Below are 25,351 nucleotides of genomic sequence, written 5' to 3' on the forward strand. Positions count from 1 at the left end.
ATTCATGCATCTAATTACATGCAAAGGACGATTCAAACTAATATCCACTAGTCAACAACATGTGCATTTGCACGGGCTAGTTTTAATGCATGGTTACCTAGCAATGGTCTCGTGAAAGTATATTGATTTTGGAAATAGTGGTTAGTCTTATACTTGTCAGATTTTTTTGTTATGTGTGTAGTTCCTTCAAAACAAATGTGAAAACCGACCCCCCTCCGACCTCGAGTCAGGGTCTATATTGTTTTATGCTATTTTACCTTAAATAGGGTATTTAATTAGGTCCTCCCTAATACTAATGATCATGTTGTTGTAAATGTTCTACGACAATGTTGTAAAGGGTAGTAATTGGTCTCTTTTGCTGCTTTTCAGAGATGGAGTTCTTCACGGTTATACTTGAGAAATCCTCTAGGCTGGTGCTACCGCACAATTTTGTGAAGATGCTGGACGACCATCGGCCACAGAACATGAAGCTGAGGCAGGCCGGCAACGGGCTTCGCGAGCTGTGGGACGTGGAGGTGGTGTTCGACGTCGATGGCCGCATGTACCTAGATCGTGGCCGGAAGTAGTTCGTCTGTGCCTACGACCTAGGGATCGGGTACTTCCTTGTCTTCAGGTACGACGGCAACGCTACGTTCGCCGTGAAGGTGTTCGACATGACTATGTGTCGGAGGCGCTACCAGGACGACGACGATGCCGGTACGCTCTATCTCTTCTTCCTCTCCATTAGGCTATCTCTCACACCCATTTTAAAAAAAACTTTTTTGCATTTGGCAAGGCAATGGGAGTAGGAGCAGCGAGTACTGCGACATGTGCTATGTCTACGGCAGGAGCGACTCTGGCAGCAAAAGTAGCAGCGACTCTGGCGACAGCAAAAGTAGCAGCGACGATGGCCTCGCGATGGATGTCCCACAGCTGGGTGACAGGGCCATGCCAATTGTGGTAGAGGAGTACATCCCACAGCCTGGCCTGGGGCTTCGCCGCTCTAAGCGCATCAAGATGATGAAGGAGAAGGTGAAGAAGGAGGAGTGAATATCTTAAGAACCTGATGGCTTTAATCTTTATTGTATAAACCTTTTAAGTACGATAGTGTTGAACTGCTACTGTACTTTTAAGTATGATGGTGGTGTGCCTGATGAAATTTTGTGCATGCTCATGGATGCTCCTTGTTATTATGATGTATGATGGTGCATGATTAGTAGGACTTGTTATTATATATGATGATGTGTGATGCGAGCATGAAGAGTTATTATATATCAGCGGGTGAAATGAACATAGCAGTAGCGTTGGTAAACCAAGCACGAAGATAAGAGAGGACACTTCTCTCTATTAGCTAGCTAATAACAACCTAAATTAACCCCCAAAACCCCTAAACAACCACTTTTAAAAAAATACCTCAGCTGCAGCCAGTTTCTGACTCGTGGATGCCTTTTGGTCCCGGTTTATGTCACCAACCGGGACCAAAGGCCCCCCTGCCTGGGCTGCCCGCAGCGGCCACGTGGATGCCCATCTGTCCCGGTTCGTGTAAGAACTGGTACTAAAGGAGGGAGGCATTAGTAACGACCTATTAGTCCCGGTTCAAGAACCGGGACTAATGGCCCTTACGAATCGGGACAAATGCCCTGTTTTCTACTAGTGTATGGTATATCAGTCAAAAAATTGTGTGGTGTAACCCTTGCAGGAAAACTTAAACCTCCTAAGTCGACCATAGATCGAGTCTTGTCAGTGTGTCACCTTACTCTTTCGTGCTTCCACAAGTCTTCCCGAAAGGGAATGCGATTTAGTAGGTCGTAAAACTATTATCACGTACACACCAAGTAGAGGGGCCGGGATTAAGGTCTCCATGGCACTGGAATAAAGCCAGTCATCTAGTCATGGAGCATGGGTGTTTCCGGTCTGGGACCAAGAGGGGAAGAGCTCTCCCCTTGTTGCACGTGGTATAAATGTGATCCCATGCTATTCGAGGATGTTGGCCTCCCTGTCTTATGGTTTTTTCCTGACAGCGTAGTCCGGGTGATTCCGGACCTCGCGGGGGTAAAAATGGTTGTGTGCTGGTTCTGAGTGTTTACTTCTAAAACACGGTACACGGGATTAGTCCGAGTGACCACTGAAGCCCGTGGGTTGTGGGTGAAGAGTACACCCTCTACAGAGTCAAAACTATTCAAGTAGCCGCGTCCACAGTCAAGGACGACTAGTTGACAGATCAAGTGTCGTTCTGAGTGTCGGTCTTCAGAGGAATGAAATTGAAAAAGGTGATACCTAATGAACCGGGATGATAAGCATTATCACTATGAATTTCTGATGTGGACTAATCATTTGTGGTATATGGATTTTTTAGAGTATCCTTGGGACGGTTCTACCTCCTGGAAACTCGATGTTGTTATTATATAAGCCCTTTCTGTGGCGTCGCTGAGACGCCCGACTGTGGCCAGTATTTATTTTATTATGTCCTTTCTGTGATGTCGCTTAGACGCCCGACTGTTGCAACTATTATTACTTTCATGTGAGCCCTTTATGTGGGCCTATTTTCTGGAAAAATTGTTTTCCCGAAAAACCGGTCGCTACAACTAGCCACACAATATCCTTATCTGTACAATATTGTGCTACATAAGGATTCTTCTTTTGCTATAATATTACAATATGTCCCTTTGAATATCCAATTCAGAAGGTCCCTAGTAGATGAACTATGGGACGACTGGTTACAGCACGTGCGAAGGTCGATGGATGTTCGACTGTCTATTGAGCCAGATAGGATTCACTCGAAACAATTCGTCAATGGGATATTCTCTATCAAGTCTATGTATTTGGACCTAATAATTAAACTTTGGTCCAGTTTTGAAATCTATTCATATTTGGAAGATTAAAGTTCCTTTGAGAATCAAAATATTTATGTAGTTTGTGCACAAGGAAGTGATTCTAATTAAGGTCAGGATAACTTAGCCAAGCTAATTAAGATGGTAGGGTAGTAAACGATGTTGCTTTTATGATCAGAATGCAAAATGTAAAACACCTCTTTCTCACATGTCCTCTACACAAACTTTTTTGGCAAACTATTCATGTAGTCTTTAATGTTAGCCCTTCAACTAGTATTAACACGTCATTTAAGGCATGGCTTGACCGAATGGAGCCATGTATTCCATGATATATTCGAGAAGGAGTATGTGTGCATTACTTTGGCTACATAGAACTACATAAATGACATGATTTTTAACAGACAAACTCTTACAACTTTTTTTGCGTGTTATTTAAAGAGTCATTGCTTGAATCTGTATGTATGTGGTGGTTACTCAGCCGTGCGGAAGCCAAGGAGCATATGGTTATTGGGTGCAACCTATAGGAGACGGTAGCACGGGATACTTACAACCGGTTTGGATGACGGTCCAATAATAGACTAGTGTTTAGTCATCTTGTTCTATTTTCATCGATTGTGGTAATTTTATTATTATTTTGCATTGGCTATTTTGGGAACAACTTCTGTATGAGGCGGATATGGGGCGCCCTGGCATGCCCACTACATCGGTCTAACTGCGTGGACCCATGGGAAATCGCCCGAAAATCCGACGGTCTGACGGACGCCTCCTCCATCGCTGAAGTGTGAGCGTCGCGTGGTGCGACACCGATGGGCCGCGTAATCCCTAGCCCGGCTAGTTAAGTCGGCCGTCGACACCAAAACCATACCCCTCCGCATTTTCGTCCTCCCGTCCGTCGCATCCGTCAATAAGCCATGTCACCACCCGACCGTCACTACATGATCCAGGACCGGCTTTGGCTCCTTGAGCAGGTCGGGATCTGGATGGCCGCCTGGCAACCTCTGGATCCATAGGACCATTTGGAGAAGGAGGAAGAGGAGGAGGAGGAGGTGTAGGAGGAAGATGAGAAGGAGCAGGAGCTGGCGGAGGAGGCGTCGTCGCTAGATGTGGGGGAGGAGGAGGCGCCGACGCTGGAGGAGGATGTGGATCTATGGGAAAGCAGTAGACCATCCTGAACTCCGTTCGTCCGGAGTCGGCTGTGGAGGCCAGACGTCTTCGTCGGTAAAAGATGGAGGCGGCGCGATCTGCGGCGGACAAGAATGAGCCAGAAGACATCTCCAACGACGAAGACTAGGATACTATATTGCACGTATGTTTTTTTTTGCATGCTTTGTATATATCTAGGGAATCGAATATGAGAGAGTCGAATATGAACGAACAGATTGGAGGATTGACCTGTGCGCGTCCACGGGCGTTTGAAGATATGGATTTGAAAATTGTGGTATAGATGCTTTTAGCTTGCTTTTAACAAGAGGATAAAGGCGATGTTTATTAACTACTGCCTCTGTCTCGGTTGATAAGTCATTTTACGAAAACCAAATAATCCCAAAACACTTAGGCGCGGTGCATTAATTAACTTCCATCTCGTTTTTTATTTACTTGACATGAATAAAGGAATCAATCAATAAGAGACGTGGGGCGTGTATGTTTTTAATGACTTGAGACTATCTAGCACGACATGCAGTGGTCAATTCATTGCATGCAATAATATTAATTAGCAAATTAACATTATTCTTTTTGTTTTTCTCTCCGGCTTGATCGCGGTGCACAACCTAAAATGACTTATACACGGGGATGGAGGGAGTACCTATTTAATTTATTAACTAGCATGTTTTTGGATTTTTGGGTTTGACTCTTGGCTAACTAAGTCCAACTTGTTGGCCTATAACAAGTCTAACTTTTTCTCTGGCTAATCAAATGGCTTTCTTGGATGCATGATGATTTATATATAGGTGGTGTTTGTTTATAGGGATTTTTTTATGTAGGGCCTAAAAAAAGTCACTTTTAGTCCCATCTAAACCAAACATGGGGAACTTTTAGGGACTAAAAGTGGGCATTTGAGACTAAAAAAAGAAGTCCTTAAAGGAGAATCTTTCTGGGACTTTTTGAGACTTTTTCAACAGTGTCCCTGCTTTTAGCATATCATTTAATAACCTCTAATGCATTAATAAAGGTAACATGGTCTTTTAGCATGTTATTTAATAACCTCTAGTCCATGTTTAGTCCCTGAAAACAAACAGGTAGAGACTATGAACTTTTTAGTTGGGACTAAAAAAAGTCTTATGACTTTTTAAACAAACAGGGTCACAGTTTTCTACACCAACTAGGTGGAGTATTGTTTCGGAGGTGGAGCTAGCTAGATTAATTAACTGCAGTGTGTAGCTGACCTCCCCTGCAGTCGGCGAGTCAGGGAAAGGAGGTCAAGGACTTCCCTCCCCCAGCGGCAAGCATGTGATTATGCACGCAAATAAACAAGCTTTGGCTAACTTATGAGTACCAACTTTGAAATAACAAGAGGCAACTTGTAAATGAATAATGAGCACACAAGACAAGTCACAGCCGTCCTATGTATCTACCTATCCGGAGAAGAAATATTTACAAGCGGCAGTGGAAAATTAATGCAGTGTATTCCACGGACAACAAAAGTCTAGGTCTACGCTTTTGATCATGCATGCCTTCCTAAGCAAGTGCACTGTTCTCTTTTGTTCTTCTTCTGCAAACATCCGGCGCTGATGACTTCCTTAATGTCAGCAGCTAATTGCGCTGTAGGCAAAAAGTCAAATCAGATGGTATTATTTCTTTTTTATTATATAGGGCCTGTTTGGGACTGCTTTGCTCCATCAAAATCAGCCCCGCTTCACCAAATCCACTTTAGAGCAGTTTCATATAGGAGTTGTAATCATTTCAAGAGAATGTTTGGCTCCCATTTAGCTCCAGCTTCACGAATGAAAATTTGCTGAAAAGGATCTATTTGATTGGATGAGAGGTAAGAAACGAAAGGGGTATCCATTTACTGATGGCAGTGGTGGGTAATTTTCTTTCAACTCCAACTTCTATAATTTTATGGAGCACCTCCTAGAAAGTTTCAAAAAAACAAGGAGTTGGACCCCGGATTCTAGTTTTTTTCCGGAGTGGTATATCGTGGAGTTACCCCGTTTGGCTTACGTTTTCTAGAGCGGAGCTGAATTTTCTGGGGCAGAGCAGTCCCAAACAGGCTCATAATATTGTTAGTATCTCCGTCTTAAAATAAGTGTCTTAATTTTAATACAACTGTTGACACACTTATTTTGAAATGAAGAGAGTTTTTTTTTAACAGACTAAGGCACACAAGGCACCAAATTTCATTCAAACATGGCTCAGGTACAAGTTACAACATGGATTACGCAGTGAGAGCATCTCAGCTCTGAAATATGCTTAAGAGCATGGTTAATAACACAACCTGTTATAAGAAATTGTCATGTCTCTAGAACCAATATAATAGTTGGCTTGTAGTTGTATAACAATAAGGCTGATTTTTTTTTACTACTTAATAGTCGCTCCACCTTACAATTTCATAAAGTTTATTGGGTCCTGTGCTAGTCGGTTCTTATTCTACAACCCGCTTTCATTTTGTTTCCTCTTCTTTTTCTTTTAACTAAGCAAATATATAATATTTTAAGATTTCTATTTCTGTGCCGCTTTCATTTCTACAACCCATTATTCTATAACCCGCTTTCATGTTGCTTAACACTCCTCAATTTCCCCCCACCCAACTAACATCCATCACTTTTTCCCTCCACCACTCGGCTTGCACTCAAGTCTCTCCAAAATGGAGTGTTTTCGTCGAAACAATGTAGTTGACCGTTACCTGATGCATATGTTGATGCCTGGGACACAAAGGACCCATCTGTCATTGTATAGTATATTATTTAAAAATTAGTAAAACATATTGACAATTGGGACACCGCATGACCCCAGCACCTCTCAGTTGCAGCGTCACCTGGGCACGCCACAACATGCAGGCCTCATTTGGTTAAGAGGGATTGGGGAGGTTTTGAGAGGGAGGGATTTCAGTGGATTGGGTGAATCCCTTTGTTTCACCCAATCCTCTCAAATCCCCGGGGTTTTGCTTTCACTAGTCCCCCGAGGAGGGTTTTGAAATACATGGATAGGAAGGGATTGAAGGGGAACGGAGGGGATTGGGCTAAGCAAACCCCTCCTACCAAATGAACGCGCGAGGATCTGTGGTGTTTCTGGACCCCCGGGGATTTTCCTCTCAAATCCTCCCCAATCCCCCTTAACCAAACGAGTCCGTAATTGATACGGGTAAGCTTCTCGGTTACCAGAACACTTAGGCCGGCCTGGAGGGAGCCCGAGGAGGACAACATGGCAGGAGCGGCGGCGAAAGGTGAGGTGGCTAAATGAGATGGAAAGAGGTGGCTTTGTATACCACGTAAGCTTATAAGCGTCATGCCTTGTTGTAGGCAGCGCCTGCGTGTTAATATATGCAGGGGCTAAACCCTGATAAGCATACAAGCTGTTTGAGAAAGATACATCTTAAGAGAGAAGAAAATATCTAAGGAGGAGATAAGGGATGCAATCGGTTTGAGGGAAATCTTACAATAATTCGATTCTGCTCCCAGGGTCATGTGCTCCCAGCCAGAAAAAAAATTAAAAATAAATACTAGAAAAATTCAAACAATCCAATTTTTTTATGTGATAGATAATTTGATGCATAAGGTTCGATTCAAATTTCATCTTATTTGGACATCTACGCAACTCTTGGCAAAAAGGACAAATCGAGTCAAAAAAGATCGTGAACAGTAGACCTATTTTACAAACCCAGATTTATCTTTTTTGCTGAGAGTGCCTCAGATGCCCAAATGAGTTGGAGCGGACCTCACGCACCAAATTATCTATCACACAAAAAATTAGAATTTTTTCAATTTGTTTAGTATCTATTTTGATTTTTTTTATCGGAGCGGATGCAGATGAGCTCGGAAGCCAAAACGCCTTCCCCAAAATCTTATCTCTACCTTATGCCTAACTTCCTCAGGAGATATCCACCACGTGACCAGCATGTAGCGTGACAATATGGCTGGTTCAACAGGTTGATGATTAGTTAATATAATTTTAATAACATATAGAAAGATTAGTTAATGCGATTAAATGATTTATGTTAAAGTTTTTTTTTGCAAAGAGTCACAGTGTTTTTATTTCAAAATGATAGAGTTACAATCTTCAGCAACTAACTTGCTAATGCAAGGGGGCGAGTGGATTTACGATAAAGTTAATTAATTTAGATTTGGATTTTTGAGATTGACATTAATAAATTAGTTTGCAACCGGATGAAAAATTCTGATGCGTACATACTTCCTCCATCCCATAATTCTTGTTGTTGTTTTAGTTTAAATTTAAACTGAAACAGTTTTAGTTTAAATTTAAACTGAAACAATGACAAAAATTATGGGATAGAGGAAGTATTTTTTTTCTCGTTGTATGAAAGGTAAAACAAAAAGAAACAGCATACAAAGATGGTGGGAGGTGAGGCGAAAATAGAGATGGGCTTCTTTGAACCTTTATTTGCCTATTTTGTCGAGGACGGTCAGTGGACTAGTGTAGTATCGCTCGTCCGCAGCTCACACACTCTGTGTTGCACCGTGCGAGATTAATCGAATAGAAGCAGCCGCATTTCCTAGGGTTAAGGTTCCAGAGCAAGATTGACGACCACCGATCCGAAAGTGAATCACAGGGTGTTTTGTTGGGGTAATTAGAGTCAGGGAATGGGAATTAAAAGGATAGAAGACTTTAAATCTATTGTTCGATTCGAGAGATTGAGAATTTATAAAGAAATAGGCATGGGAATTGATACTCCAACTCCCACCGTTTTATTAACACGGAGGGGGTGGGAGTTGGGAGGAAATTGTTTCAGTGAGTCAATCTTAATCCTTCGTCATAACTTATGTCCACTTCCCTGATCTAGTTCCTCGTCAATTCTCATGAACCAAACAAGGAAATACAAATTCTCCTTAAATTCTCGCATATAATTCCTATCATGTGCCAAACAGGGGATTGAGAATAAAATGACTCATCCCATGTCTAATCTCAATACAACTCCATACATTAAACTCCCATTCCTCTTGGCTGCGATGAGCTGATCTCCTCCGTCACCGTCGCTCAGCCCACCGGCCACCTCACCGCCGCCACCGGCCACCGGCCGCCGCCGCGCGGACGAATCGAGCTAAGGCCCGCAAGGTGAGATGACAAATTTGTGTCGACCATCTTCGTCTTCCCTGCTGGCTCCCGCCCCTTAGTCTGTTCCCCTCATGTTCCCGCAGCTTCCGGCGCGCACCACCTGTTCGACGGAATGCCTCACACAAGCAGGGCAGAGAAATCGTCAAAGTCCTGCAACGACGACCGGATCAGCGCCCTGCCGGACGACGTCCTGCACCATGTCCTTGGCTTCCTGCGTGCCGATGAGGCGGTGCACACCTGCCTGCTCGCCAAGCGCTCGCGCTACCTTTGGGAATCTATCCGTCGTCTTCGCATCAACAAAATGGGGAGGCAGGGGAGGAGCGCTCATGTTTTCCTTACCAAGGTCGAGATGGAGCATGCTCATCGTTTTGAAGATGATCGTACTTGGGTATCAACATGGATTCGTCATGCTTTGTCATGCCAAGCTTAGGTCCTCACTGTCAAGTTCACTTTGCAGGGGTACGTGCTCCGCTATTTGGATGGCCCTCCTCTGGTCTCCCGGTATTTAAGAAGATTAGAGATTTCTCAAGTGAGGTTTGATAGCAACTTCCTAAATTTTTCAAGCTGTTCAACACTGGAGGATCTAAAGATAAAAGGTTGTGACTTAGATACTAGCAGCATCCTGTCCCAGTCTGTAAAGCATCTGAGCATCAAGGATTGTTTTTTTCGAACATGATGCCCGGATGCATATTTCTGTCCCAAATCTCGTTTCACCGCAACTCAAATCATTTGGACCTAGAGCCCCATTTCTCGAAAGCATGTTGTCATTAGAAACCGCAGTTGTCAGTTCTGAAATCTAGTCGATGGATTACTGTCCTGAAGGTAATTTTGCTGGAGAATGTTGTGGTACTCTTCCGGATTGCTGTGGTAATGATGGATACAAGGGTGGCTACATACTTCTTGGAGGTCTGTCTCATGCTAAAAACTTGGAGTTGATAGCTCAACCGGGAATGGTAAACTTACACATACTTCCATCTCGATTTTTGGTGCATAAGTGTTTTGATCTCTACGGTCGTCTCTATCGGGATATCTATCCATCTTTACATACCAGTTAATGGCGAAAATAGTGATAGTCAAAGGTATTGCCACCAGATGAGCTCTTACGTTTCATCGTGTACATGTTAGAAATTCTATATATGTTTATGCGACTGCAATTTGACATCTGACCGAATTCTAGTGGAGAAAGTCTTGTGATATTGAGAATATATCCATTAAGACTGCATGTTCATGATGTTAATTTCTAAATGATATATCAGCATTTCTGTGTAAATGTGGATAGTGTTGGTAATTATGACATACTGACATTGCTTATATACTTCTTCTAGGTATGAATTATTGTGATTATAAGGTCCAATGCACTTTCAGTACAAGTGAATTGTGGACTTTAAAACTAGATACTTAATTGTAATTGCTTTGCACTTTGTTCAGTTTATTTTCAGAAGGGATTTGAGATGATGCCCTACATTTAGTAAGTTAAAGACATTGTTGTTGAACGAGTGGAGTGTGCAATCTGACCTCCATGCACTAGTTTGTATGCTTGAACATTCGCCAGTTCTTGAGAATCTGACACTTCAATTGCATAAGGTATATGTTTTATAAATGGATAGTAGCAGAGTTGATGCACTGTTAAGTTTTCTTTTCACGCATGACTGATGGGTATTGATGAAATATTTGTCTCCTGCAACAAAAAATACCTACATGTTCAGTGGGAGTGGAAGAAAATGCTGGTTTGATGGAGAAACCAGCTGCTATTTCAGGATACCTGAAGATTATCAAAGTCGAATGTGAAGAGGTTGATAGCAGAGTTTGCAAAGTTTTAAAGTTCTCGAGTATATTTGGCATAGAAATTACTATTCAAAGGACTAACGTCTAAAGGATAGTCAGAGAAGATGTAAGTTAAGTTCTCGCTCTCTTCCTGGTTTCAGTACAATTTAGTTGTATAGAAAGCCTTCATATAATGGGGGTACAAAACACGATCAAATCAATTTTGTTGGAATATTATCTAGGGAGGCATGTGAACTAATTAACTTCCATGCGAATCAAAGTGTCAAATCCTGAGTGCTACTTTTGAAGCATCAAATTCAGATGAGATGAGCAAACATGGGTGGCTTTTTGTGCTGCTATAATTTTCGTTTGTGTGCATGCCTCCTCGTCAAGTACCTGAGCAAAGTTGTTTCTTCACACGATTCTCATTCACAAGTTATCTTTGTTTTTATATACTTATACAGGATTCAGTTTCAAGAGTTGACGAGGAGCTTTTGGGCCACTGATGGATGTACCAGCCCGACCATCCAGTTTGTAGAAGCGGCAAGGAACTTTGGGCTGTCGGTGGATGAGCATTCAGGAATGCAAGGCTTTGAAAAGCTCGTCGCTGTCTTTCTTCCGTGTGAACTCTTTTAATTGCAACTCGAATCCAATGAGATGCCTAAACTGATTATTACTCTGCTTAGTGTAATATACTACCCGTAATATTATTCGCCATATATCATCTTACTATGCCCGGGCTATTGCGAATCGTAGTTTTGGAGAAAGTGGAACAGACTGTAAGTTTGTAACACAAACAGGAGTCATTGGGTTTGTGCCTCTCGACTATTCAGCAGCATGTGGAGTAACTATTTTTTTTTAAAAAGGAGGCAAAGCCCCGGCCTGCATCAAGAGATGCATGCAGCCCTTTATTAAAAAATGAAACCAAGTCCGAAACGAGTACAACAATCTGAGAACAAAGAACAAAAAAAGAAGAGATACAAAGCGTCCAATGCATGGTATAGTAAGAAGATGACTAGCCACCTATCCTATTAGCAATGTGGAGTAACTATTTGCAGGTCCTTTACGAATGGCGCCCCCCTTTTTTTCGCAGGTTAGTCAGGCTGTATGTTTCTTTTTGCGAGTCAGGTTAACATGGAAAATAGTTTATCTAGGTCAATCATAGCTAATTACTTGCACTAATACAAAAAAAATCTTGGATAAGAAGACCAAAAGGCATACTCTCATAGGTACATAAACACACGGGCATACTTTGCAGTTGATGAACTGATCAAGGTAAAGTGCACATCACTTATTACAATTTGGTCACACTAGTGTAGACGTGTGTTCTAGAGCATGTTTTGCACCAGTGTTCTCAGGCAGTTTTGACTTGCAACTCTACTCAGCTTGAACATACACACATATTCTGAAACTCCTTAAACACATTTGATTAATTTTGTATCAAGTATGTCCAAGTGAATTTGCTGAAATCATCAATAAAGGAAACATATAGTAGTAGAATCTTCCAACAAATTATACAGCATGACCGAAATCATCGGAAAAGACAAGCCCTCCTTCAGTGTGTTAGAATGACGTGATAACCAACTACACCACGAAACCTCACGTGCAGTAATTTCTGTTAAATATTACTTGTTTTGGTTTCCTTCCATATATGATTAACCTAGATAAACTACTTAACGTGCTTAGGATCCCATTGGGTGAAACATTTAATAACCTTGATAAAGTGCAAAAATAAGGGGGTGCGATCCCTAAAGGACCTGCAAATAATTCTTGTTGAAGTAAGAGAGAACATTGCATATAAACACAATCTAAAATTCCAGAATCGAAATTCCCCTAAACCGAAGCGAAAATGTAGGAACCAGCAGCCTTCGTCTACACTCCAAGTACCATCTTTACTACTCTAGTAGCTAGGACCGAATTCTTTGAGCGGCTAGCTAATTACTTGTACTCCCTTCGTTCCCTTATACACTGTCACAAACTCAAATTACACGTATCAAGATAGAATTTAACGACTGCTTTACAAGCCAACTTTTCTTTTGGTTTAACGGGATCATTAATAAGCTCCATGCATGCAAGGAAGAAATGATAGGGAAGTAGTTGTGTGTAATTATGACTACATTCATGTAAGTACTCCATCTGTTCCTAATATATAAGTCTTTTTAGAGATTTCATAAAGAGACTGCATACAAAGCAAACTGAGTGAATCTACACTCAAGAGTGTGTCTATATACATCAGCATGTAGTCCTCTAATGAAACCTCTAAAAAGACTTAAAGTTAGGAACGAAAGGAGTATTAAATAAGTTACTAGTACGGAGAAATATCATTAATTTTTGTCTTGTTTAGTGTTAGTGGTCATATATTGATGTAATTTTTTTTATAGTGGCCATGTATAAGGGAATGAAGGGAGTACTAATACTCCTTCCTTTTCGATTTAGTACTCCTTCCTTTTCGGTTTATAGGGCTTAAATCTAAAATCTCGTCAACCAAGGTGAATTGTGAGTGGATGGTGCATGTAAATATTTCTCACATATTCGATTTCTGTAGCAATAAATGTAGCACCCTCCTTTTCATTGAACTTGCATGGTGCATGTAAAAAAAGATGCATGCATAGCCACTAATTTTCTTTTTTTATCTTTATAAATTAAATATGGCATGAAGCTCAAAGCACTTTAACTTATTTAGACTCAAAATTGGCCTAATGTATTAAAAATCTGAATTTTTTTTAGATGAGCCCTATAAACCCTATAAACCGAAAAGAAGGGAGTAGGTACCTAAAAAAGGACTAGAAGACCAAAAGAGGCATACTTTGCAGTTGTCCAGCTGATCAGAGTAAATTGCACATCACTACATCACTTATTACCATTTGGTCACACTAGTATAGATCAGTGTTTGAGAGCATGTTTTACATCACGGCCCTCAGGCGGTTTTGACTTCCGACTCTACTCAACTCTAGCATACAGTCCAGATTCTCCTACAATGTTGTGTGTAGAAAATAAAAATCGTTAAAAAGGAGATTAAAAGAGGCGGTTATAAAATATCCAAGGAAAAACACCAACCTCAGCCGGTTTCTGACGCCGAACTATCTAAAATACTCTAAAATTTACGTGCTCCGTGATGGTTCTCCCAAGACCCACTGTGCCGACCCCACAGTAGATTTGCTGCTTTTACTATTGCCAAGTGCATCGAATCGCAGAGCCGATCCTACACAGGACCCCGTGCCTAATTGTGCGGCAGAATCATTGTTGGGCTTCCAATTGGGATATTTTGCGCCATCTGCTCTACGAGCCTTGCTGAATTTTACTCCGTGCACACGAGATAACTCTGAATTGTAACTAAAAAAGGACACAAGGTCATTATGCAAGTCACTACATGATTATTTTTCATATTTAGAGTCTGCATGTTTGGTTTAGGGCGATGAGGCGGCATCACCGTCCCGATGAAGGAATATTGTTCTCCCTGTCATTTCCTTGTTCCGGTGGAGTCGTGTCTTCGACGGATCTTCGTGGATCCGGTCTGTTTAGGTCTTCCGTGGATCCGTCTGGATACGGCCGACTTTCATGGTCTAGCAAGTTTCTATATGCCCTTGTCGGCGTTCTCTTCTCAGGAAAGGTGATTTGTTTCGCCGACCACGGTCATCGGTGTTTTCTGCTTTGCATTGACGACTTTCCGATGGTTGCTCTTACAAGCACCTCCTGTTTTATAAAGAGAAAAGCATGTTATTGGTCCCTCAAGTTTCTAAAAAGTATAGGCTTGGTCCCTCAAGATATTTTGGTATACATTTGGTCCCTCAAGTCTCAAAACTGGATAAGCTTGGTCCTAAACCAGATTTTGAGCCCGTTGACTGGGTTTGACCGCCACAAAACCGTCTGATGAACTGTAATTTCAAAAAAACTTCAAAAATATCTGAAATTTTTTTGGGGTTCAATATGCTTACTTGGGCAAGGTGCGACCAAAATTTCATGGTCTTTCGACACTCGAGGAGCTCATGGCAAAAAAATACCAAAAATATCTACGTCCGATGAACAGTACATTCGAAAAATATTTAGAAAGTTCAAAAAAATCTGAAATTTTTTGGGGTCTAATATGCTTACATGCTCAAGGTACGACACAAATTTCATGGTCTTTCGACACTCGAGGAGCTTCTGGCAAAAAAACAAAATCTACGTCCGATGAACAATAAATTTGAAAAATATTTACAAATTTTTAGAAAATCTGAAATTTTTGGGATCTAATATGCTTACATGCTCAAGGTGCGACCAAAAGTTGGTGGTCTTCTCGAGCCAACCAAAGTTGTTCATTTTTTAGGGATCGAGGGAGGAGACCCAGATCTTCACTTCCACTGAAGGAAATTTAATTTCCACATACTTCCATTTATGAATCTTGTTATTCTTGGGTATTTGGACAACGTAGACGAGAGCCTCTAATTAAGTTGTCGAGAGAGCCCTAACCTTACTTTCAAAGGTCCAATTGCCACCTTTAAGTGCACCCCTAGTGAATTCACGACATCTTGCATTGTGCGAGGGTGTGAGGAGAAAAGATTGAGTCCTTGGGACGCTTGGGGAGCATCGTGCTTCCACACTCCTCCAAACAGAGGCGGACCTCCCGAAACGAGGGAACCTCGAAAACAAATGCTCGACTCCATCGTCTCCACTTGCGGTTGTTTCAATCCTATTACTTTCTGCAAATTTGCCCCTCTTGTTTAGTCATACTTGCAGTTGTTAGATATGTTGTTTGTCATACAGATTATCCATCTAGTTACATTTCTAGACAAACTACTCCCTCCATCTACTAATACAAGGCCATTTCACATTTTTATGTCTAACTTTGACTATTAATTTTACCAACAAAATGTGAGTCACATGCAAAGTTTTAAATTGCCGGCTATTGCGGCGCTATTTGCCGGCAATAGCGGCCAGATAAGCTTGGGGCAACGCCACTGCCACTTATGACGCTATGCAAACTGAACCGCAAAATGCCGCTATTAGCCAGATTTAGCCGCGATTTTTTGCAGATATTTGGGCCGCTATTATGAATTTGGGCCAGAGAGAATACGTGAATTATGGGCCTTTTCAGCATAATCTCATAGAGGGATTAGAGGCCCAAAAAAGGGGCTATAAGAGCATAACGCCAACCCTAAGAAGGCGAAACATCAGCTCCTCGTCCTCCTCCCAGATCACATCTGCAGCACAACGGTGAGTATGCACCTGCATCCTGCAGCCATCGAAGAGGAAGAAGAACGGAAGGACCATGTCTCAGCCCGAGCTAGAGATTCAGGGAGGCAAGTTTCAATCGTTTTTAGATAGATGTTAGATGTTAGATTCATGGAGACTATCTCATCTACTCGCACCTGCAATTCAGAATCTCTGCATCGCTATTCTGCATCTCCGAATCTTATTTAGATAGATGTTAGATAGGAACCAATTCTGTATCTCTGAATCGTTTTTAGATAGATGTTAGATGTTAGATTCATGGAGACTATCTCATCTACTGCAGGTGATACTGGAAAGGAACCAAGTCAACCAACTGCAGATGAAATAGCATGCATCTATCTCATCTATGCATCTGTTTCATCTATTGCAGAGTCATGTATCTTGCACTTATTTTCTGAATTCTTGCATGTATTCTGCAAAACCGCTATTTGACATAGCGGCAGCTATTGCCAGCAATAGCTGCTCATTGCTGCTGCAAGAGGCAACAACTTTTTCCAATAGCCGGCAATTTTAAACATTGGTCACATGTCATAAAAAGTATGTCATTAGATGCACATTTCAAAGAACTTTTCAATAATTTATTTTTGATGACATATATCCCATATTTTGTTGACCAAAATTACAAGTCAAAGCTTGACACGAAAAACGAAGTGGTCTTGTATATAAAAATGGAGGGATTATCTAATGTTGAGCCTAAATTTATAAAATAAGACAAGATTTTGTTGGTCACCTATTCACCTTCCCTCAAGTCGATCATACCAATCCTTTCAGCTTTGTTGAGGAATATCCGTTTGTGAATCTAGCCCACTAAAATTTAATACCTAGACTTGGCACTTCTGCTTGTATTTTTTAAATTTTATTTTAGCCTTTTGGATGATGTTCTTTTAGTAGAAGAAGATATTTTCATCGACTACCAGACATTAGTGATGACTTGGTCAATTTGATGATGGTGTGTTGGCTCGATATCGTAGAGGTGTTCACATGGATAAGATGTAGGTGCATGTGTTCATAAAGTGAATGTATATGCGTGTATGTGAGCATCTTTGATTATACCTTGTTAAAATATGTATCCATTCACACAGGATAAACATCAACTCCTATTAGCATCCTTTTTATCTAGAGTGGACTTATGCCTTACTTGTAACAACAGTAATTTCGTTATAATAAAAAAGAAAAAAAATAGAACCTTTTGGTTGGTGAACGTTCGCCTGATGATATTTGCGAACAATTTCCATTTGAATTTCAGTTGTAGGGGTGATATTTTTCCAGACCAGCGTGCCAATATTTTTTTTGAAATGTCATCATTTAATCTCGATCAAACAGCTGCGAGGACGTTCGTTGGGAGTTACCTCGCAGCGAACGTTCACCAGTTAACCGAAAAGAAAAAGACTGGTCGAGCGAAACCCCAATCCCAAACGGATACGGACCAGGTGAGCCTTCAAAGCCGTCTCCCTTCCCCCTAAACCGGCTAACCTAATCCCAAATCCTCATCCCAAAGCTCGCGAACCATCAAAGCGGCTAACCTAAACCGCCATGGCTCGTAACGAGGAGAAGGCGCAGGCCTTGCTGAACCGCTTCATCACGATCAAGCAGGAGGAGAAGCGCAAGCCCCGCGAGCGCCGGCCGTACCTCGCCTCCCAATGCCGGGACCTCGCTCACGCCGACCGCTGGCGTGTAGACATCCTGCGCGAAATCGGCGTCAAGGTCGCCGAGATCCAGAACGAGGGCCTCGCGGAGCACCGCCTCCGAGACCTCAACGATGCGATCAACAAGCTCCTCCGCGAGCGCAGCCACTGGGAGCGCCGCATCCTCGAGCTCGGAGGCCGCGACTACTCTCGGAGCTCCAACGCTGCCCTCATGACCGACCTCGACGGCAACATCGTCGCCGTCCCCAACCCCTCCGGCAGGGGCCCGGGCTACCGCTACTTTGGTCATGCCAAGAACCTACCCGGCGTCCGTGAGCTGTTTGACAAGCCACCTGAGGTCCGCAAGCGCCGCACCCGCTACGAGATCTGCAAGCGCATCGATGCCGGGTACTACGGATACCATGATGACGAGGACGGTGTGCTTGAACCCCTTGAGGCTGCTGCCGAGAAGCGCAAGCGCGACGAGGTTGTCACGGAGTGGCACCGCGTGGAGCGTGTGCGGCGGGAGGCCATGAAGAATGTGGTGAGTGGCGAGGTGGCTGGAGCAGGTGGGCGTGTCGGGGAGGTTGCTGCTAGGGAGGTGCTGTTCGAGGAGGTGGAGGAGGAGGTTGAGGAGGAGAGGAGGCTGGAGGAGGAGAGAATGGAGAGAGAGAAGGGCGAAGAGGCGGGGAGGGAGTTTGTCGCACATGTGCCGCTCCCTGATGACAAGGAGATTGAGCGAATGGTGCTAGCGAAGAAGAAGGAGGAGCTGCTGAGCAAGTACACAAGTGATGCCCTGCAAGGGCAGCAGAAGGAGGCTAAGGAGATGCTCAATGTGCAACGCTAGGAGAGTTGTATATATGTTCTTTTTATTTTGGCTCTAGTAAATTACTTTTAACTAGTGTAGACTAGGGTAGGGATGCATCCAGAATACCATAAAGACTGTTCATGCATACCATAAAGACTGTTCTACTGATCTTTGTTGCCCTCTAATTTGTGTGCGCCCATTTACTAGTCTTTAGTACCTTCATGCTAAGAATGGTTTGATTTTATGAGCCAAAGCCTGTGTTCAGTCTTGCATTGCATCATTTATTGTATGTTTTGTTTGAATTCTGTCAGTTGTCTTCATTGTCATGGTATCAACAGCAAAATACTCTGCTGGAGCCTGAGTTAGATATGTATATGGCCGGGTGTTTTGGCCTTAGGCGTGTATACTGCCCATGCGATTAACCGCCTCTGATTTGTTTTGCTCATAAATCATGTTTGAGTCGGATGCGACAAATAAACAATTTGTATGCTGAGGCCCCGTTTGTTTCATAAGTCCTAGGATTTTTTTAAGTCCCAGCTTACAAGTCATAAGTCCCTATCTGTTTGTTTACAGGGACTTATAAGTCCCGAGTCCCTACCTGTTTGTTTACAAGGACTTATAAGTCCATGTTGCACCTAATAATACACTTGTTCACATAACCTGCAGTCAACATGGATCGTCATCAGCCAAAGCGTACGGCACACAGGATAAGCACCGCTGCAACGAGGCAGAAACGGGGCGACGGAACGAACGGGACGTGGCGGCGACGGGGCGACGAACCGAGCCAGAAACGAGGCGACGGAATGAATGGGACGGGGCGACGAACCGAGGCAGAAACGGGGCGACGGAACTAATGGGACAGGGTGGCGACGGGGCGGCGGCGGCGATTGGACCGAGAGGTGGGGCGGCGATTGGACCGAGAGGCGGGGCGGTGACGGGGCGGCGGCGGCGGCGATTGGACCGAGAGGCGGGGCGGCGACGGGGCGGCGGCGGCGATTGGACCGAGAGGCGGGGTGGCGACGGGGCGAGAGGCGGGGCGGGGGCGGCGATTGGACCGAGAGGCGGGGCGGCGTGCTTGGACCGAGCCTGGAGCGACGTGGGGTAGGTCCGGCCCGGGATAAGTCCCAATAAGCTCCTCCCTGAGAGTCTTAGGCCCTGTTTGTTTCATAAGTCCTAGGACTTTTTTAAGTCCCAATTTATAAGTCATAAATCCCTACCTGTTTGTTTAGAGGGACTTATAAGTCCCGAGTCCCTACCTGTTTGTTTACAGGGACTTATAAGTCCATGTTGCACCTAATAAAATACACTTGTGCACATAACCGAAATAATACAATTGAATTGCAAAATAGTGACAACCGAAATAATAATTGTTCATAACACTTGTTCATACAAACGAATTAACACTTGTTCATAAAAACCAAAATAAGATAGAGTACATAACAACCGAGATAACAGAAATTACATAAGCGAAGAACACTTCCTCATATCATTGTTGTTTCAAGGACCACAACCCATCAGCGACCCAACCTCTGAATTGATTCATAACAGCACTGTCCATCTCATTTGTTGAATCATTTGTTGTAGTCGTTGGCATAGACAATGGTACATAATTTTCATCTTGATCACACAAGTCGAAATCTATATTGGCGAGTTGACTTTGTCTAATAAAATTGTGCAGTGCAATGCAAGCCACAATTATTTTGCTTTGTTTCTGCTGTGGATAACTAGGCAAGTGAAACAAAATCCTCCGCTTGTTCTTCAGGACTCCAAAACACCTCTCGATGACATTTCTAAGTGGAGAATGGGTGAAATTGAAGTGTTCCTTTTTCCCTCTAGGCATTGTGCCATCACGGCGACGGGGCAGGTGGCCGGTGGCCGGGCGGCGACGGGGCGGGCGGCCAGCGGCGATTGGGGCGAACGGCGGCGATTGGGGCTGTGCGAGCGACGAGGGGCAGGGCGGCGGCCACTGGATCGGGAGACTTCCGCGGGCCTAACCAGAATAAGTCCCAATAAGCTCCTATTAGAGAGTCTTATTTGATAAGTCCCAAATAACCATAATAAGTCCCAATAAGTCCCTTGTGTTTGGTTTAGGTGGGACTTATAGGGACTTTTTAAGTCCCAAAATCAATAAGTCCCTGGAAACAAACACCCTCTTATTTGATAAGTCCCATGTGTTTGGTTTAGGTGGGACTTATAGGGACTTTTTTAAGTCCCTAAACCAATAAGTCCCTGGAAACAAACACCTTCTCAGTTTCAAGAGGCAGCGGGGAACTTTGGGCCGCTGATGGATATCTGAAAGAAAGCCTTTTGCTTGTCTTTCTTCCGTGGGAATCTTATAAATTTTCAACTCAAATCTATTCAGATGTCTAGACAGATTACTCTGCCTAGTGTAATAGTTTTATCAGCCATAAAATTTGTGGAAAATTACATCCTCTTACTATGTCTGGTCTATTGCGAACCTGTAGTTTTATTACTCCCTCTAATCCATATTAATTGTCACTCACTTAGTACAAAGTTAGGACAGACCCCAGGGAGTACACAAATTGGTTGAAACACAAACAGAAGGCATTGCGGGTTGCTGTGGTCTAACAAAGAGAACAAGGGTGAGGAATTTCAAGGTGTTGAGAAAGAATAATATAAGGAGTACTTTGGGAGAACATTCCATCTCTTAGTAGCTACTAGTAGCTCCTGTGATGGATGTGGTTTCTTCTGAAGATGGATATATAGCATCATCATATATATAAATCAACGAAACATATAACTATAGTTGGGGGAAAAATCAATAAATAGATGTGTATACCAAACAAAAAAGATGGGGCGATAAAAGTGGCTCTGCCCGGGATAAGTGTATAACAACAAAGGTTCCGGAGCGATTTTCAGATTATGCATATGCGACTTGCATAGTGATATTGCCAATGCATGATACTGGATCACACCTCCGAGCTTGGACCCCAACTCGGAAGACCAAACATATGCGGAAGTTTGTAACTGAATCAAAGAAAAGCTTCTATATATCTACAAGATACACTCATTACCTAAACTAACATTCCCCCTGTTGATACACAATAACATGTGCATTTACACAAGTGGATCAGCTTAAGTTAAGTGAAATCATACATGTGTAGAACAAAATAAACATGATACCTCTTCTGTTTGAGATTGTACGCGGGTCCAAGTTTGGTCTGAACTCTGAAGGAAGTACCAATGCGCGCCGGCATAGAATGTGGGGAGAAGAGGATCTGGTGATCTCGAGGCCGGCGATGAGGACGGAGATGGAGATCTCCAGCTGCAGATCCACCGGACTGGTTGTGTAATCTCTTCTTCGACTGATATCTGCCGAACCCTTACATACTTATGTGACCGGAAAACAGAGCACCACGAAGAAAAAATATAGGCCGAAGAATAACAAAAACATAAGGCAAAATATGGCTTCGCCCGGGTTCGAACCGGAGACCTTCAGTGTGTTAGACTGACGTGATAACCAACTACACCACGAAACCTTTTTGCGTTCAACATCCAACATCCATTTCTCTAAATCATGATTCACAGTTCGGCGACCAAAACGAAAATGCCGAAGCTACTTGAGATCCCATCAAAGCGTGAGTTATTAGCAACAGAACTATCGTTTTCATTTGGCACTGTGCAATTTAAGGCGATCGGGATCGACATCAATCATGGATTGGAGTTCGGAACCCTTCCTCTCGAGACGGACAAACAAATAGATCTGTTGTCGCTGCACTTGTAGAGGAGATTAAGCTTTTTACTTAGTTCAGGCAGGGAGCATGCCATAACGCATGTTAGTAGGCCCTGAGGAAGTGAGGAGATTACTGCGTTATGCCATATGGACTGTGTTAACTCCCCTTATAATTAATTCAAGTGGGGGCTGCTACAAATCAACCAATTGATTTTTTCAAGAAATCAGTCGGTGCCTAGACCGTCGGATCAGACGCTCGGTGCCTAGACCGTCGGATCAGACGCTCGCGAACCATTTGATTGGTCAACACAACAAGCTGAAAATGCAGCAGCCGAACCCTTCGTCATGGGACCGTCTGTTGCACTGCAGCTCTCCCACCCGCCGGCTTGTTGCATTATAGCTCCGCCGGCTGTCACGCAACACCAGGCCCATTGAATTGGTGGTCCATCGTGCCCGGCGTGTTGCACTGAACCTCCTATGGCCAGAATGCAACGCCATGCCCATTGCATCGCAGCTCCGTCGCCGGCGAGCAGAACCATTCCATTGCACTGCAACTTCCCCCGCCCATCGTCGAGTTGCATTGCAGCTTCGTCGCCCACCGATAGCGGCAAGGACGCAACACGCTCGCTCCGTGGAAGCATCCCCCACCGCCGACGAGACCCATGGGTTGCAGTGATCCTCCCGCAACACTGATGGCGCTGCATCGACGTGGTCAGCAACATCAACCACATCCGACGGTCCCGACGATGTGGGTGCTTCCTTTGTTGCAGCGCCAACCACGACTATGCTGCGAGCGAGATATGCGTTGCAACATCGACGACTACGACCGCTATGGCGCCAGCAACAGGATTCCAGCACCCCCCCACCTCCCCACGCCGACAAGATTCTTCGGTTACAACGGCGGTGAGCGCCGTCAATAGCGGTGCACCTGTGGCCTTGTAGGCTTGTTGCGCCAGTGAGATTTAAGATATACTGTATGACCAGTTTGTGGTCAGTGAGTTGTGTACGGGAGATAGAAGAGACGTGTGGTGAGTGCTTCTCGGTGGAAACTGGGATAAGGATGACGGGGTGGGAGCTGTGATGCGTGGGTCCCACCAGAATACATGTCAAACGTTAGACGCGACTTAAACTTGCGATAGATCAGCCGATTGATTTAAACACTTTTCCTTAATTCAAGGCCTATTCGCAAAAAGAAAAGGAGATCGACATCAATCCGAGACACTGAGGATAAACTTTCAAATCGAGCATAGTCCAAGGATAGTTACTTCTACAAGTAACATGCCCTTGGGGTGTGTTTGGTTTGATGATGTAGTGGAATGAGACGGGTTTGTTCCGTTGGTAGCCTCTCGTTCTAGTGTTCAATTGGGGATGGTACCGGAACCTGGTGATCCTCACAGAGGGGATATTCCCTTCATATGCTTCACCTAGCCATTCCACAGAATCGTAGGAATCACCTCGTTATTCCTCTCTTTCTCGCTTTAAAAAGAAGATAACCCTCCCCTCACCGCTCGCTCACCCCTCCACTAAATCCTCATCTTCCCCTCGTGCACCTCTGGCGGTGTCGCAGGACTGAAGGCAACAAATAGACCAGAAGGAGCGGCAGCCATTAGCAGCAGGTTCAAGCGACGGGCGCCACATCTCCAGCACGGGATGATGGTCCAGCACTTGTCTGTGTTCGGCGAGCTGTAGCAGCCTACCGTTGAGAACTAGTCGGGATGCACAGATTGAGGTACTCCCTCCGTCCCAAAATAAGTGTCTCAACTTTATACTAGCTTTAGTACAAAATTGTACTAAGCTCGAGACACTTATTTTGGGACGGAGGGAGTAGTTGTTACCCTGCTAGTGTGTTGCACAGATCGGATTTACAGAGTGTGATGCTAGTTGTGTTTGCGTCCTTTTCCCATGTGAACATTGGGGTGTACAATCGACCGGATTTGATATTCTTGTTCATATATGGACATGGTTTTATTTTTGAGAGCCAAACAATGATAGATATACAACTCTTAATGCTAAAAATTGCAAAGGAAACGCTACTAGAAATTGGGACAATATGTTGTCGAATGTAAAGAGCTACATTGGCTTATACATATATGCACATGAGGTAAGCTTACCAAGAGGTGAGCTGAATCAAATTCTTGCTATTCCATCTGTCAAATTAAACACACGAACGTTACCGATCCGTTGCTTTTTAGGCTTCAACTAAACACAAGAATGGAACCGAGCCATTCCTTCAGAATGTAACCATGACATTCCATTTTACTTGGCCTGTCGGCTTCACTGTAGCCGACTGGAGGTTGCGAAGGCCGAATAACGTCCTTGGACCAATCGTCGGCTGCCATGTGGTCGAGGGGCCACTTATCGGCCTACAGATGGCCGACTAGATCCAATCGGCTTCCTCGTGGCCGGGTAGATCCTATCGGTCTCCGCGAGGCCGACTGAAACAAGTCGGCTTTCTTAACACCGACGCTTTATTATTTTTGAACCTACGCATTTTTTTCTTCAAATTAACTAAAAAAATTACTATTTAAAAAAATGTTATTTGCATGTCACTAAAACCACTGAAGAAATGGCATGAATCTATCATGCCACTGAGTTTTAGATCTAAACTAATAACTGTGATACATATCAAGGTTCGGCTTTAACCATTGATTCAAGAAATCTATCATACTCGATATGTCCCTATTTACATGTCGCGCACACGTAATTGTTTTGAAGTTCAACCTTGACCAACAAAATATAGGTTATATGTCACACAAATTATACCATTGGATTCATATCAAAATATAGTTCACCACCAGTCGTATAGTTTTGTGATATATAGAAAATATATCGTGCGTGAAATTTACAATCAAAGTTAGATCATCAGAAACGAAGGCGACATGTAATAAGGGATGGAGGGAGTACTTGATAGGACCTCACCGGATCACCGTAGTACCTTCGAGTGGAAGTATTATCCAGAGATTTATGGAACCTTGACAACAAAGAATGAGGGCGGTGTACCTTTCCCGCAGCTAGAATTGTGAGAGACTAGTCGTGCATGCGCCGGTGTCGTCACTTGGGCATAGCTTACCAATTATTGGCTTTTATGGGGCAATGGTAATAGCGATGTTTTAGATATACCTTGTTTCGTCCCTTCTAGAAAAAGAAATATAGATCAATTTTGAGGAAGTTTACCCAAGTCATGCATAGTGCCTTTCTAATTGGAATT

The 25,351-nt window shown here is 43.5% G+C and overlaps 1 protein-coding gene, 1 long non-coding RNA gene and 1 other non-coding gene across 3 annotated transcripts; 2 read left to right on the forward strand and 1 right to left on the reverse strand.

Moving 5' to 3' along the window:
- The first annotated feature begins 9,131 nt into the window (after nucleotides 1–9,131).
- Nucleotides 9,132–11,476, forward strand: LOC123404358. The gene is made up of 4 exons (XR_006611754.1): nucleotides 9,132–9,994; nucleotides 10,470–10,625; nucleotides 10,748–10,932; nucleotides 11,270–11,476. It is a non-coding gene; the product is annotated as an uncharacterized LOC123404358 (long non-coding RNA).
- A 6,073-nt stretch (nucleotides 11,477–17,549) lies between these two features.
- Nucleotides 17,550–18,557, forward strand: LOC123401039 (pre-mRNA-splicing factor ISY1 homolog). The gene has a single exon (XM_045094755.1). The coding sequence runs from the start codon at nucleotides 17,550–17,552 to the stop codon at nucleotides 18,486–18,488; it is 939 nt and encodes a 312-aa protein (XP_044950690.1). The 3' UTR covers nucleotides 18,489–18,557.
- Nucleotides 18,558–21,875: 3,318 nt separating this feature from the next.
- Nucleotides 21,876–21,949, reverse strand: TRNAV-AAC. Its single transcript has one exon. It is a non-coding gene; the product is annotated as a tRNA-Val (tRNA).
- Between the last annotated feature and the right edge of the window lie 3,402 nt (nucleotides 21,950–25,351).

This window comes from Hordeum vulgare, chromosome 6H (genome assembly GCF_904849725.1).
Source record: "Hordeum vulgare subsp. vulgare chromosome 6H, MorexV3_pseudomolecules_assembly, whole genome shotgun sequence".
In the NCBI taxonomy this organism is placed as follows: domain Eukaryota; kingdom Viridiplantae; phylum Streptophyta; class Magnoliopsida; order Poales; family Poaceae; genus Hordeum; species Hordeum vulgare.